The following is a 15,760-nucleotide window of genomic DNA, read 5'->3' as shown; positions in this document are numbered from 1 at the left end:
ACATACAGGCAAAACATCTAAACACATTTTTTTTTTTAAGTTTCAAATACTTTCTGCTGTTTGTTTCTTGTTCTTCAGTGCACAGCTTCTCATAGGTGTACAGCCCTTCATTTCAAGCAGCTCTCAGTAGCCACAGACACTAGAAGAAGCAGCTCTCCTGAGGAGACACGAGAAGGGCATCCAAGATTGAACAAGTTGGATTTTCCCTCTAGAGTTTGATTTTCTTCTTTTTACCCAATTAATTGGCCTTAATTCTGAGAAGACAAAAAAAAAAGAAAGGTGACTCATTTAAAACTAATTCTCTGTATATGCCAAGTGATAGAGAAAGAACGATTTAAAGAGGAGCTAATCAAAAAGAGAGTGGGGTATGGTGCACACACCTATAATCCTAGCACTTGGAAGATGGAGGCAAGATCAGGAATTCAAGGTCATCCTCTGGTACATAGGAAGTTAAGGCCAGTCTGGCTTCCTGTCTTAGAAAAGAGTATAATGAGGTACCAGGTGTCAGGGTTACAGGAAAGGATGTGATAGAGAGACTGGAAGGAAAGAGAGAGAGAGAGAACTCGAACAGCTGAGGTGATAACACCTTTTTGTGTTTTAAGTTTACCGCTGGTGAAAGGCTATAGGAAGACCCAAGCCTGTTATATACATTGTCTAACCATCCTACTGAGGGCTCAGCAGCACTGGAACAATGTTCTTGTTCTCTCTCTCTCTCTCTCTCTCTCTCTCTCTCTCTCTCTTTCCTTCCTTTCCTCCCTCCCTCTCTCCATATATATAAAAGAACCTCAAATAAAGTTGAATATGTGTGTTTTATGTTTTGTTTTAATATTTTCTAATGATAGGTTGGCCTTGACTTTCTGATTATCCTACTACCTCTACCTCCAAGTGCTGGAATCCGTGACCAGCTTGTTTGTGTTTTAAGCAGATACTCTTGTGTAATACTCCAGTCCCCCCTCCCCTCCTCTTCTCCCCACTGTTCTTTTATGAAACATGTAGCCCATGCTGATATTAGAGCCTTTAGTTCTGAGATTACAGGCATGTACCACCATATGTGACTATGAGTCTTTTAAGAAAAAAAAGTTAATGTTTTATGTGTGTGTGTAACTTGCAGAAATTTGTTCTTTTCCCACTGTAGACTTTTTGTTTCATCTTGCTTTTTTTTGTTTGTTTGTTTGTTTGTTTTATTGGTCATTTATTTATTTAGATTTTCTTCCTTTTTGTGGCTTTGTGCTTTCTGTATTTTTTTTTGTTATTTGCTTTTGTTTGTTTTTGAGAAAGAGGGAAAAAAACACAATACATGGGTAGGGAGGCTGTGAAGATCTTGTAGAAACTGGGAGAGAGAGCTGGGCGGTGGTGGCGCACGCCTTTAATCCCAGCACTTGGGAGGCAGAGGCAGGCGGATTTCTGAGTTCGAGGCCAGCCTGGTCTACAGAGTGAGTTCCAGGACAGCCAGGGCTACACAGAGAAACCCTGTCTCGAGAGAGAGAGAGAGAGAGAGAGAGAGAGAGAGAGAGAGAGAAAGTGGGAGAGAGAAAAATATGATTGAAATATAGCATATGATTTAGTATAGTATATGGAAATTTAACTCAGATCGCCAGTCCTGGTGGCAAGTGTCTTCACCCACTGATTGACTTTACCCTCTAACACGGAGGACTGGCTGGAGAGATAGTGTAGCAGTTAAGAGCACTGACTGCTCTTTGAAAGGTCCCAAGTTAATTCCTAGCATGTACATAGAGTGGCTCACAACCATCTGTAATTTCAGTTTCGAGGATCTGACATGCTTCTAAATTCTGCACTGATGTGTACATACATGGGCATAATTTAAAATGTAATAAAAATATCTTTTTAAAAGAATCAAAGACACATCGTCTCTGAGATGAAAAAACCATTAGTACTTCTAATGATGGAATTAGTCAGTAACCAAGACTTTACTATTTGGAAATACCAGCCCCCCATTTATGAAAAAAATCATATGCTAGATTTCAATTCTGTTTTTCTCTCTCCCAATTTCTACAAGATCTTCACAGCCTCCCTACCCATGTATTGTGTTCTTTTTTCCTCTTTCTCAAAAACAAACAAAAGCAAATAACAAAAAAAACAACACAGAAAGCACAAAGCCACAAAAAGGAAGAAAATCTAAATAAATAAATGGCCAATACGACCAAAAAAAAAAAAAAAAAAAAAAAACAAACCACCATTGAGTTCATTTTGTGTTGCTAACTACACCTGGGCATGGGGCTCCTACCTCACTGTCTGACATTGTCCAGTTGTGTTTCAGTGCTACTGAAAGAATCCAAATAGATTCCCAGCTACCGAGAGAATTTCTGTGATGTGGGTTCGGTTGAGGCAGTGATCTATGAATACAGCACTGTGTTATTAGGAGTCATTTCAATGCTGTTTGTAGCAGAGTAGCACCCTGATTCTACGCCATCTTAGCAGTGTCAGATATGGGCTCCATTTCATGGAGTGGCCTTATATATAACCAGAAAGTGGTTGGTTGCTCCTGTAACATTTTTGCTATTATTGCACCAGCATACTTTACAGGCAGATCATTGTTGTAGGTCTTAGGGTTCGTAGCCAGTGATATTGATGATTACATTTTTTCTCAAGTAAACCATGCAGAGTACCTTCTAGTACCGTGACTGCTAGTTAGCAGGGTTGAAGCTTCTAGTAGGGCACAAGTTAACTTCTCTGTGTTAGAGAACATGAGCAAATATTTTCTACAATAAAGCCTTACCATCGGCTTGTGAAGAATAAACAATAGCTTTGGCAATAGTCTGTGATGTTTAGGAATTTCGGTAGAGCCCTTTTGACCAACAATGCAACAAGAAGTAACCCATTTCTGGAATGTAGGAATATCTAGTTGGAACATTGTCTCCTCTATTATTTGGTGACTCGGATCCTTCATCACATGTCTTTTCATAGTATGGTCTTTCATAGTATGGTCTTTCAAATGTCCTTTAGTGTTAGTTGTCCCGACCCAAATTCTCTCTTCTACCCTTTTCTCCCCCCCTCCCCCCCCCCCATTTAATGTTCCTATTCTAGTTTCCCTTCGTCTGTCCATAATACTATATTCTATTACCCCCTTCCATGGGAGATCCTCTCTGGCCCCTTAGTAGGTACCTAACTTTTGTGATTATTTCCAGTTTAAAAGTCCAAATTATTCTGTGTTCACCTGCAAACACAAACAATAAATTTAGCTGGATGTGATCTTGCCCAGAGATCACCACTCTCTTTATCTCCTGAGCACAGGATTCGGGCCCATTTCACATCTTGGTGCTTCTTCTTATTACTTGAACCATACACTTTGTATTTTTAAGCTTGTATATTTTAAGCTTGTTATACTTAATCAGAATGCATGAGATTAAACCAGAGAACAAAAGTCTCTGCTGGGTGGTTTTGGTACTTCCTTTGTGAATGCAGTTAATATAAATCTCTTTACCTTAGCCTTAGCTAGACTCTTCAGACAAGAGAAAAAAGCAGACACATTTTTCACCAAAATACCACAAAAACAGTCTTTCAGCCACATACTGAAATTCTCCACTGAACCCTCTTGGGCCAAGCCTGCACAGTTCAGAACACTCAGCAACACAGTCTTCTGTATGCCTACTAGGATGGCCCATTAAGTCCCACTTAAAGCATTCCACTGCTTTCCAAAGTCCCCAAATCCATATTCCTCCAAACAAAAGCATGGTCAGGCCTATCACAGAAATACCCCACTTCTGGTACCAACCTTCTATCTTAGTGTTTTGAAGTGGAAACTTAAGCATTCTTTGGGAGCTCAGTTGGATGGTATTTTGCTGGGGCAAGCACATGAAGGAACATTTTAAAGTGGACACAAGTATGAAAGGCTAAGGCAAACTCAAGGATCATCTCACTGAAGCAGACATAGGAGAGAGGATGTTGTGCTAAAGTAAGCACATGAAAAGACATGTGATAAAGGATTCTTTGCTAACAACACACACACACACACACACACACACACACACACACACACGTACGTAATCTGCCTTACATTTCGTAGTTGAGCTGCATTTGTTAGGACTCCATAGAGAGAAGCGCACGCACGCGCGCGCACACACCACACACACCACACACACCACACACACCACACACACACACACACACACACACACACGGTGATGTGCTACAGTTTCTTGCCACTTGTATGTACTGTGATTGGCAGAGTGATGTCAGCTGAGACAGACGCAGCCCATGCTGAGGCAGGACACAGAGAGATGTTTAGAGGGTATAAATGGGACCTGATGGACAGGAGCTGAGCCTGGCTTGCTGGTACAGCTAACTGGGCAGCACTTGTGGATCCTGCATCTTTGCTGCGAGAGGTACGGCCGAGAACTTCTGGCATCACTCCTGCTGACTTGAGCCAAGGCTAAGGCCTGGCTGTTTCTGCTAGGTAGTGCCACCATTACTGATTAGAGTTTACTATCCAAAATCTACTGAACTGGACTGCTGGTATATCCATGAAGTGTTTCTGAGTGGATCAAGCTGTAGCTGCTGACCTGTAAACTGACATTGCTTGGTGGTGCCTTTGGAGGTGAGTCAGAATAAGGAATTGGATCTTCTGGAACTGGAGATACAGATGTTTGTGAACCACCATGTGGGATGCTGGGAATCAAACTTAAATCTTCTGTAAGTGTTTTTAACAACCGAGCCATCTCTCCATCCCTGGATTCTGTTTTTTAATTCAGTCTGTCAGTCTGTCTTTTTATTTGGGGAATTGAGAGCTTACCTCTGAGGCTTTTATTTGACCTCCTAAATTTTTCATTTTCAATTTTATCTAAGTTTTGGTTTTCTATTTCTGCTTTCATGTCTTGCAATGTTTTCATTGTTTCTTTCCACTGTTTGTGTTTTCTTGGTCTTCATTGAGGCATTTATTCATACCCTCTTTTAAAATACTTATACTTGGTATTTTTGAAGCCCCTGTCTTGTGTGTCAGTTAAATTTCATTTTTCAAGCCTACTGCACTAGATTTGTTTGTTTCTCAAGGGACAATACAAATATTTACTGTTTATATTTGTGTTTTGGGGCTTGAATTTAGGTATCTGCAGTAAGGATATTTGAGGTGTTTCTTAGTGTCTATCTGGTCTTGTCTTTTTTGGTGGGTGTTCCATGCTTTGATTGGTGTTGCCATGTCTGGATCCTAGTTAATTGTGCTGGTGTATGATCCCTGATTGAGAGTAATTTTTGTGGGTTTGGTCAGCAGGACACAAGATGGGATAGGAGGAGAGGCCGGGAAGTACAGTCTGGAGGGTACAGTGAGACCCTGGGTCCATACCAAGAGAGCTGATAATACCTCGGAATGAACTGTTAGTGGTCTGTTGTCTCCACAGTGATGTTAGGGAATTGCTAGCTCTTTTGCTGAATTTGATTTTCTAGTGTTTGCCATTCTCTGAATTTTAAAGATATTTGGATTGTACTATTAATAGCTTCCCATGAAGTTTGTACTTGTAGGGCTGAGTGTTGTGAGTCATTCCCAAGAGGAAGAAAGTAGGAGTGTGGTAGAAGTCTTCCCCAGGAATACCAGAAGGAATATTTGTAGCCTTTGCATGCTGGAGAATGGTATAGTGGTATAGGTTGTGAGCCTTGGCCAGATGCATTTTTCTTTCATTGTTACCAGAAATAGTCACCCATCCAAGTGGCAAATTTAAGAGAGGAAAGGGAGAGCAAATCATGTGATTGAAATCACGTTATTATTTGGGGGTGATGGGAATTATATATATGAAGCCTTTTCACAGGGTAAGCAGGGTAGAACGCTGCTGTTAGCATTAGCGCTGTTAGCGCTGCCTGTCGGTGTGGGCTACTGCTGACTAGGTCACTAAGTACCATCGCTGGGGCTGGGGTTTCTCTGTATGAGAGTCCCAAAAGGTTTCTTACTTAGAGAATGCAGTGGCTAAAGGTTGTGACATTTACATGTCATTTGACAACAGCACAGTGATGCTAACCTGTGCCCTCAGCCTATAAGAAGCTGTAGTGTAAGGTGACAACCAAGACAGAGTAGTTTCTACCTTTTTAGTCTGAAGTGAACTGTGAACAAAAAGCTGACCAGCCCTCGGCTGCATGTACCTCAAGAGAACTGTGAATGCGCCACACAAAATCTGAAGTACCTTAAAGCCTGCAGTCCAGTCCTGGGCATATACACAAAAAACCATGTGTTGCAGAGTTATCTGTACCTCAAGTTGTCACTGTAGCCAGGAAATAAAAACCAACCTAGTCCAACAGATAAATGTATCATGAGAGTATGTTACATATATAATGTGGAATATTATTCAGCTGTAAAGAAAAGTGAAATTACAAAATTTGAAGGAAAATGCATGGACTTAGAATATATAATATTAAGTATGATCAGCCAGTCTCAGAGAAACAAAACATATGCATGTTTCCCCTCTTGCTGATTCTTTAACATGAACTTTAAATATGACACCATCATGTCACAGAGTTAAGAGAGTAAGTGGTAAGTATACTGGTTGACACATTTACTTCTGCGTTGGATAAAAGCTTTTATAAAAATTTGAATTTCCTTAATGTGCAACCTAAATGTTACAGTTGGTTGAATCATTGGGAGAAGACCGTAATCTCAGGTCAGGGATCTGGAAAAGCGTTGTTGGGTTTTTTGCTTATTTATTTTGTTTTTTGTTTGTTTTTGTTTCATCCACTCAAATTGCCATTCATTTAGCAGTGTTAGACGACTTGAGAAAGCTAATGGTGGGGACAAGAGTGCTGTCAGGAAATTATTAGTTAAGGAAGGTGCTATACTCAGATTTTATGTCACCTTTGTTTTGTCCTTCCTCCCTCATATGCTAGGAAACAAACCAGAGGCCTTGTGCATGCTGCCTGGGCAATCACTCTACCACCAAAATATATTCCCAACTCAGATTACTCACTGTTTACAGTCATACCTGGTTCATGTTCCAGTGATCCTTGGAGAATCTGAATTGGATTAGCTGAAAAATGTCCATGTAAAGGTCAATTAAAGGATAGGTTTTATAGTTGAATCAAAATTAAGCTTCTTTATCACATTTGTAAAATTTGACTTCAGCAGCTGATCTGTGGTACACGTCTGTTTTTAATGACATGGTAGTCCCAGTTAAGGATAAATTAGCCCCTCAGTGACATTATATCTATACAAATCTTTTTGTCATGTCATGTGTAGCACAGTGTGTATATGTGCTTTTTTTTTTTTTTTTTTTTTTCTCCCTTCTGAAAGTATTGAGACTCAGTGGTGAGCCCTTGTTGCTCTTCCAGAAGACCTGGGCTTAGTTCCCAGTACTCACATGATAGATACAACTGTAACTCCATTTCTAGGAGCTCCAGTGCCCTACTTTGGCCTTGGAGGGTACCTGACATGCACATGTGCATAGTACATGGGGACAACACACACACACACACACACACACACACACACACACACACACACACACACACGATAAAATTTAATCTTAAAAAAGACTGCAAGAACCTTAAGAAATACCTGTGGTTTCTGGTTTTGTTTCTTTTGTGTATTTTTGTTGTTGCAATGCTGGAGTTTGAACCCAGGACCCTTTTATTTGTGTAAATAAGCACTCCATCACTGAGCTGTAGCCATAGCCTCTATGTTTGCTGGTTCTTAATGCTAAACTGTGTAGCATAGAGTCTGACCAAGGTTTAGAAATAAGAGATCCCAGGCCCATGGTGAAGTGGTACAGCAGGTAAAGGTGCTTGCACCAGGCCTCACCTGGGTTCAGTGCCCTCCATCCCAGGGTGGAAGGAAGGAAAGGACTTCATGGGCTGTCCTCTGACTTCCACATGAAGGTTATGATGTGAGTAAAGAGTGAAAGCATAATAAATGGAAGAGTGTAATTTAAAAAGAGGCTCCCCTTCAGAATTTAAGTTAATTTACAAATATTCTTGCTTAATAGGAAGAAAGGTGGCTCAAAGTGATTTAGGTGTGCATCCCAAGGCTTACACTCCAGAGTGTGGCCCTCTTCAAATCCAAGTGTGTTATGTGACATACCAGAGCCATTATACTGTAATACCTTATTGAAGAAGTAATTATCATCAAACTTCATGATTCCTTTTGTGTTTGCATCTCCTAATAGTTGATGTTACCACAATCTCCCACAAGAGGGCAAACTAGACCCTCTTTTCTCATGCTAGATGTCAGCCATGTCCTTGATTACCCTTAAAACCTTCTTCTGTTGCCTTAGGTGGGCAGTATCAAACCGAGAAATGCTCATAGCCCAAAACAGCTCTTTGGAATTTAAGCTACACCGACTGTATTTTATTAGCTTGTTAATGGGTGGAACTACAAATCAGCGAGAAGCCTTACAATATGCGAAAAATTTCCAGCCATTTGCCCTAAATCATCAAAAAGGTGAGTCTGGAATCAGACCTCTTTTTTCCTTTGTATGTTGAGGAGGGAGCATGGGCAAGGTGGGGAGAGTACAAGAAGTTGAGACAGTCTCCATGTGTAGCCCAGGCTGGTCTCAAACTTGTGATCCTCTTAGGTCAGCCTCCAGAATGCTAGGAGTACAGAAGCAGGCCGCCAGCACGGCCTGAGGCAGAAATCTTAGTGTGGGGGCCGGTAGCCACCCCAGTAGCTCCTTGTGTCCCTCATACATATCTGCTAATGGCTAAAACTGTTGAGATAACTGGCAGTTAGGAACTCTTGAATGTAAGGACGCTGACAAGGCCAAGGTGTGGCTTGCTCCTTGGCCACTCCCCTCTCACCACATGCTGCTGCCACACATGTAACACATAGGCAGTGTAAGACTAGAAAGTCTAAGTTCAATGTTCTCAATGCTTCCCTTTTCCTTTTCTTTTTCTTTTCTTTCTTTCTTTCTTTTTTTTTTTTTTTTTGTGTGTGTGTGTTTGTTTGTTTTTCTAGACAGGGTTTCTCTGTGTAGCCCTGGCTGTCCTGGAACTCACTCTGTAGATCAGGCTGGCCTCGAACTCAGAAATCCGCCTGCCTCTGCCTCCCAAGTACTGGGATTAAAGGCGTGTGCCACCACCGCCTGGCTTTTCTTTTCTTATCCTCTCTATGCTGGATCCTTAATTAAGGAGGAGGACTTGGGATCATGCTTAGGGACTAGAATGTTTACGTTATTTTGGGATATGTTATGAGATGGAAATGTTCTTAGCTTTCTCAAGGAAATGCTGTTTTAGACGTGTATGCACACCTTCATTTTGCTGGTGCTTTTTCTTTTAGACATTCAGGTATTGATGGGAAGCCTTGTGTACCTGAGACAAGGGATTGAAAACTCACCATACGTTCACCTACTTGATGCAAACCAGTGGGCTGACATCTGTGACATCTTCACACGGGATGCTTGTGCCCTCCTGGGGCTCTCCGTGGAGTCTCCTCTCAGTGTCAGGTGTAGTAATGGGCCCTGGCTGCTCTGAAATGGGCACTATATTGGGTAACTTTTTCTGTTACCTTTATGATTAAACCAGTAGATTGTGTTGTCTTTCTGGAGATGTGTATAGTTGGTACTTCAAGTGCTTGCCACAGATGGAATGACACAGTTTAGGTTAGCAGTTCTCCAAATGTGACCTGGGAACCAGGGAGTCCGAAAACCCTTTTCCACTGCTGACATTTGCACAGATGATACACAAACAGAAGTAAGTTAAATGTCAGGGTCTGTGTTGTGGGGACATTGATGCCAGCCTCAGCAGGTATTTCAGCAGCTCCTCACTGCCATACTGGCTGCCTAGTACATGCTTGCTGAGCTCGGCAGTACTTTGGGTAGGCAGCAGATTCTTGTTTTAAGTTGATATTTGGGTCTGCATCTTTTTAGCATTCTCTGTGACATAATAGGGCATTTACATAAAGCATTGAGTTTCTTGCACAGTCTGATCCTTGTCTTGAGACAAAGCACCTGTGTGTTATGAACTGTCTTGTTGCAGAATACAGTTTTTACTTGAACTAATTTGCCAGACACTCCAATTTATTGTGTTTATTGTGATTTTAAATGAATCAATCAATACATTTTAATTTCTAACATTAAGTAATCTCATCCATGAAAACTAAACCACAGTTTATTCACATTCTGGGTTTTGACAGTTACTTTTCCAAGTGACTGAAGAAGCTTGTCACATTAAAGGAAGCAGATACACGTAAAGGTCAAAATTTTAGACTAAAGTTAGAAGTTTGGTTCTGAGCCTATAAAGTCTTCTCTGATGAGACTGTTGACATCATAGTTTTAAAAATATTGTAAACTGGAGGGAAAACTTTGGAATGGTTAATTCATATAACCTTGCGTAATCACATTGAAGAGAAGACAGGCTCAGAAGAATCTCTTCCCCTTTAACTGTTAAAGCACAAAGCACTGTGTCTGGAGGCACACTGGCATTTAGGCCTTGTACTGTCTTCACCCTTCCTTGAACTAATGAGATTTGTGCTGATAATGATGGCTCTTCCCTTTCAGCACAGAAGGCCAGAGCTGCCTCGCTTCTGATAGGCAAGCTAATTATTTTTTAATTACTGAAGAATTAAGTGGAAATTAAACGTCCTATCAAAAAACAATCGTTTTAAAGCTTGCTCTTTTTTTCATTTCTCCCACACTGGCTAGGATTATGTGGTAGCACTAGAGTTTTATGTTTTATTTGTAAAGGGGATTACATTTTAGTAATTATAGGAAATATAGCTGAGGACTGGAAGTGGGAAGATGGGGGAGAAAATGAATTTAGCTTTCTTTTAGAGAAACAGCTACTCTGCACTCTGTCTGCTTGCCAGGCTCTATGCTGGGTTAGCATCCCTGGGGTTGGCTCTGTGCTGCAGGGTTAGCATCCCTGGGGTTGGAACTGATGCTTCCTCTTTTGCCCTCAGTTTCTCAGCAGGTTGTGTGGCACTGCCTGCACTAATTAACATCAAAGCTGTGATTGAACAGAGGCAGTGTACTGGAGTTTGGAACCAGAAAGATGAATTACCTGTGAGTCCAATTGATAATTTATTTAACCTTCCTGCCCTAGAAGATGAATGTTTTAAATATACTCATCGTGCCATTTAACCAGAAAACACTTTTGTAGCTATTCAACATGGGTTTGTTTGTTTAAATTTGTTTCTGTTTTTGTTTTAATGCACGTAACATGAGTGAAAAATAAGGTTGGGGGTATAGCTCAGTGGAAGACCATTCCCTTAGCAGGCTTGAAGCTTTGGATCTAGTCTCCAGCACCACTCTAACAAGGAAACAAGTCAGTTAACTAGTTCACATAGGTGTGAGGGAGGTGACGGTACACACTAATTCTAGCTCTCAGAATGGGGGTTGGGGGGCAGGAAGATAGAGGTTTGTGAGTTTGAGACCAGCCTGGCCTACATAGTAAGTTCCAGGGCAACCAGTGCCTCTTAGTGAGACACTGTCTTAACAACAAAAAATGTTGAGGGACTTTAACTGCAATTATCATTTCTGACACAATTATGTCACAGATGCCGGAGGGTTAAATCAATAAGCCTTTGGCATTAGCTTCTTTTTTCCCACACCTGAGCACAGATTTGTCTGTGGTTAGCTGGCTCTTTCAGCTGTAAGCCTGTCAGTTGGTTGCACCAACTATGGCTGCTTCTTGAGCATGTTTGTGATGAGAGGCCCAGGTGCCTTCTCAGGGCTGCATGTGGGCAGGACATAGGCAACACTGTACTCTACTGCTGCTGCTTGAGGAAAGGAAAACACTGTTTCTTAAGCACATGCCCAGCCTCTGACAGGTTTTTGGTCTTCTGTGAGTATCTTTGACATATGCACACTGCAGTAGAGTACTATGTACGATCCTAACTGACAGCGTGCACTTGACTGGGAAAGAAAGCAACAGGAGGTAGTGCTTGGTGATCTTTCCTCAGCAACGATTTGTGCACTTTTGCCTTGTGTGTCCCCCCGCTCCTTTTTTCTTTCTTTTTTTGGGGGGTCAGGGGATACTCTTACTATGTAGTCCATTTTGGGTTTCCTCTGATTCTCCTGGGCACTGGGTTTACAGGTATGTCTCACCATTTTTGTACTACTGTAGTTTGGACTCAGATCCTTGTGCGTGCTGAATTCCTTCCCCTTTGTCAGCTTTCTTTAAAGAACCTCATTAATTGACTTAAGTCTGTGTGTCTCTGGCTGCCACAGAACTCATTTTGTCTAGATTGTATTGATCAGATTGGCCTCAAATTCAAAATCCCCTTTCTCTGCTGGGATTAAAGGTGTGTGCCACCATGTCTGGCAGCAGTGGACTTTCGAACAAGAGCTCGTGTGGATGGGGAAGGAAGGGAGACAGTGTATTTGTGTAGGCTCTGGTATGCAGCAGCTGGTCTACTAGATAATTTCAAACTTTTACATGATTTGATTTATTTGTGGCAAAAACACAATGTTGATATCTTGCCATGAGCTTTTAATGTAAACAAATGACAAAAAATCCTGTTGAGATTTAGCTTAAGCAGTATTGGTGTCATAAATCAGTAATTTCAGATACTTGGGAGGCTGAGGCAAGAGATTGTACATTCAAAGCCTGCCTGGGCAGCTTATGGAGATTCTATCTCAAAAAGCAAAAAAAGGGGGCACATGCACAAAGGGTGGTGGTTGGGCTGTAGGATGGGGTGCTAGACTAAAGCTTGCCTAGTCATATGCAAACCCCTACATTGGACTCCAGCACTGGGGGTGGGGGTGACAAAAAATTTTGCCTACCTCCCTGCTTCAGGCTTTCTCTAGACCATTTCATACAAATTACATAGGAAACTCAGATCTAAAATCACCCAGAGGTAACTATATCTAAACTGCCCTTGGAGGAGTTGTTGCGCTGAATTTATCACTTAACCAAGCACTTCTACAGAACAGTCAGGCTGTCTACCTCTGTGCTTGGTATATGTTTGATGGAATTACAAAGTATTTAGGCCGGGATGTGGCTTAGTGGTGGGCCAAGCTGCCTGGAACCACCAAAAAAGATACATAACTTCTGAAGCGTCATGTTTGATTTTCTCAGACCTCAGATTTCAGTTTGAAAAGAAGTGTTGTAGTTTTGCAGATCATCGGTTTAACTAGCCTTTGTGAATTTCTCTTTTTTGAACAGATTGAAGTGGACCTTGGTAAAAAGTGCTGGTATCACTCCATATTTGCCTGCCCCATTCTTCGTCAGCAAACAACAGATAACAATCCACCCATGAAGTTGGTTTGTGGTCATATTATATCGAGAGACGCCCTGAATAAAATGTTTAATGGTAGCAAGTAAGTGTCTGACCTCCTAAACACTGGTCTATCTTGCAGGAAGTAAGATGTACTAAGGATAAATGAATACATCCAAATCTTTTATGTGTGTGGTTCTTGTTTTCTGCAGCAGGCTTTCCTTGTATAGCCATGGCTGATCTACAGGCTAGGCCAACCTCAGTGTCAGACATTTGTCTAAGTGCTGGGATTAGTGTGTAACACTGTGTTCAGCCATAACTAGACTTAGAAATGAGTTTTCTTAACTAGTCATAGAAAGTGGATTGCATCTAATCTCTTTGGTTAGTTTAACCTGCTCAAGGATTTTGTAATTAGACTTGTAAATGTTCTCTAATCCTTGTGTGGCCTCCCTCCAAGGCTTTAAGAGTAGTCTTCTGTGTTCCACTTCTCTCACTTAGGGCTGTATTGCGGAGCTATTTTTATAGGCTACAAAAGAGCCCTTTGTGATTGTTGTTGTTAAAGTTACACAGTGGGGCATGCTTATAATCCCAGCACGTGAGTGGTGGAGGTAGGAGAACCCAGAATTCAAGATCATCCCAACTATATAGCAAGTTAGAGGGGTCATCTTGAGCTACATGTGATTGTCTTAACCTACTTTTGCTGCCCTCCCCACCAGCGTAGACTACTCTGTAGTGTGGAAATGTGATTATTTAGCCAGTTTCCTCTTGTTGAATACAGTGCAGAGAGTGTTGTCCGTATGTGACAGTTGCTACCAGTGTAATTATGGTTCAGAGTGCATAGACATTTGTAATTTTTACAGACAGTGAGCCCAATTTAAAACAAAACAGATCTCAAAGGCATTCTAGCTTAGACAGTTAGGGTAGTTTTCACTGATGTTGGTTCTGGCGCCATTGTGGGAAGACCCTTTCCTGGGAGGTCTGTTGCTAAAGAAAGTGTTTATACCGGTCCCAGACCTCAGAAACCCTGGCAGTACAGATCATTGGTCACAATGAACCAGCGTTCTTTGCCACTGAAAGGCATGTGGGCTGTTGTTGATACAGGCTAGTAGCTCACAATAGATTTGCTCTCCTAGAATAGATTATACAGCCACACATAGGAAATTCATATAGGGACAGGTGCAATATAAACATCAGTGGGCGGGGACTAGAGTACTTATTAAACTCAGGAATCAGTTTTCAAAAAATTGGCTATTTTACTTGCAAAACAGTTTTCACCAATTACTAAATATCAAAGAGGCTTTCAGGATAAGATCTGACTTAGGTGTTGTTTTCTGTAACCCTTCAAAGCTTGGCTGACAGTTCTATGTAAAGCATAGTTAATCCTCCAGGCAAAATAAACACATAAGCTGTGCTTTTGCACATATTGTAGGTGTGAATACAGGTGTTAAAATGTACTCTATATCTGGGTTCATTGCTGATACTATTCTTTGTCTCAATCTTTTCTATCTTATATTTAGATTAAAATGTCCATATTGCCCAATGGAACAGAGTCCGGGAGATGCCAAGCAGATATTTTTCTGAAGAATGAGTTTGTTTGCAATTTGTAAGTGAAACTGAATTATGGGTACATTCGAGAGACAAGAGTGTTCCATTGACTGCAGCTATCCAATCCAAGGACTGCCCGTTCATAAGTTATGCTCCAGAAGCTGCCAACTCGCTCATGTGCACAGAGGGAGTGCTCCAGATGGGTATTACACAGGGCTCTATTCACTCTTGGTCTTCGTTTCTGATCAAGTAAACACACCAGCAGTTGTCATTCAGTGCAGGTTTTTGTACTTACTATATGGTGATTTTTTTACTTAAAAGCAGAAACAGAAGTTGACCTTCCTGACATGTGTTTAATATTCCTCCTGCTTTTACAAGTTCTGACATTTTCTTGATAATTGTAAGCTTGAGAGTGTTTGTGGAAGAACCTTCTTCTTATGTAGACATAATTAAATGAAAAGTCTTCATAGGAGTTTGACAAATTGAATTGTGGTTATAAAATGAATTTGCTTTTTTTGATGTTGTTTTGTTTTTCTTTTTTGGCCTAAGGAAGAAAGCTGTGGTAAATTTCAAATTTGCATAGCTTTTTGATGTCTTGCTCTGCTCCAGCTCTTGCTTCAGAGTCAGCACACCTGCATTTGAGTTCTGAGTTCTGTCTATAGCCCAGCAGGCTGCCTGTTTAAAATCCCATCACGAATTTCGCAGGCTGATATGAGAACGAAATGGATATTTTGGGGGGTTTGTTGTTGTTGTTGTTTATTTGTTTGTTTTGCTTTTATTACCAAGAGGTGCTTTTTAATAAATGGTATTCTGAAGTTAGGATGTTACTAATTTGATATATGGTTTCACAGTCGTAGTACATTGTCCTTTGAAATCTGCCTTTAAGACTTGGCTGAGTACCACATTAGTTACATCACAGATACGCAGTGTTATGCATGTGTATGTAATTATGTGCACCAGCATCAAACATTGTGTATGTGGAAGGGAAGAAGCATGTTTCATTCTAAATGCAGTTGCCAGTCTCATCACTTCAAGTCCTCAAGGGTAGACGCTAGCGACTTTCTGTGTTGTGGACCTCATTTACTGCTGTGTTGAGTTTAATGAGTATATTGTTCATGCCTCTCTTCTGCA

General features: G+C 41.1%; 1 protein-coding gene across 1 annotated transcript in view; it reads left to right on the top strand.

Moving 5' to 3' along the window:
* Positions 1-15,760, top strand: part of Rmnd5a (required for meiotic nuclear division 5 homolog A) — a 50,144-nt gene that overhangs the window by 31,116 nt on the left and 3,268 nt on the right. Inside the window, exons 5-9 of the mRNA XM_034511494.2 lie at positions 8,205-8,371; positions 9,206-9,371; positions 10,826-10,928; positions 13,033-13,187; positions 14,602-14,687. Of these exons, the coding sequence (XP_034367385.1) occupies positions 8,205-8,371; positions 9,206-9,371; positions 10,826-10,928; positions 13,033-13,187; positions 14,602-14,665 (655 nt within the window). The 3' untranslated portion in view covers positions 14,666-14,687. The remainder of the gene's footprint in view (positions 1-8,204; positions 8,372-9,205; positions 9,372-10,825; positions 10,929-13,032; positions 13,188-14,601; positions 14,688-15,760) is intronic.

The sequence above is a fragment of the Arvicanthis niloticus genome, chromosome 9, assembly GCF_011762505.2.
Source record: "Arvicanthis niloticus isolate mArvNil1 chromosome 9, mArvNil1.pat.X, whole genome shotgun sequence".
Lineage (NCBI taxonomy): Eukaryota > Metazoa > Chordata > Mammalia > Rodentia > Muridae > Arvicanthis > Arvicanthis niloticus.
Note: the sequence above shows the minus strand (reverse complement) of the source record. Positions and strands in the feature narration are given on the sequence as shown.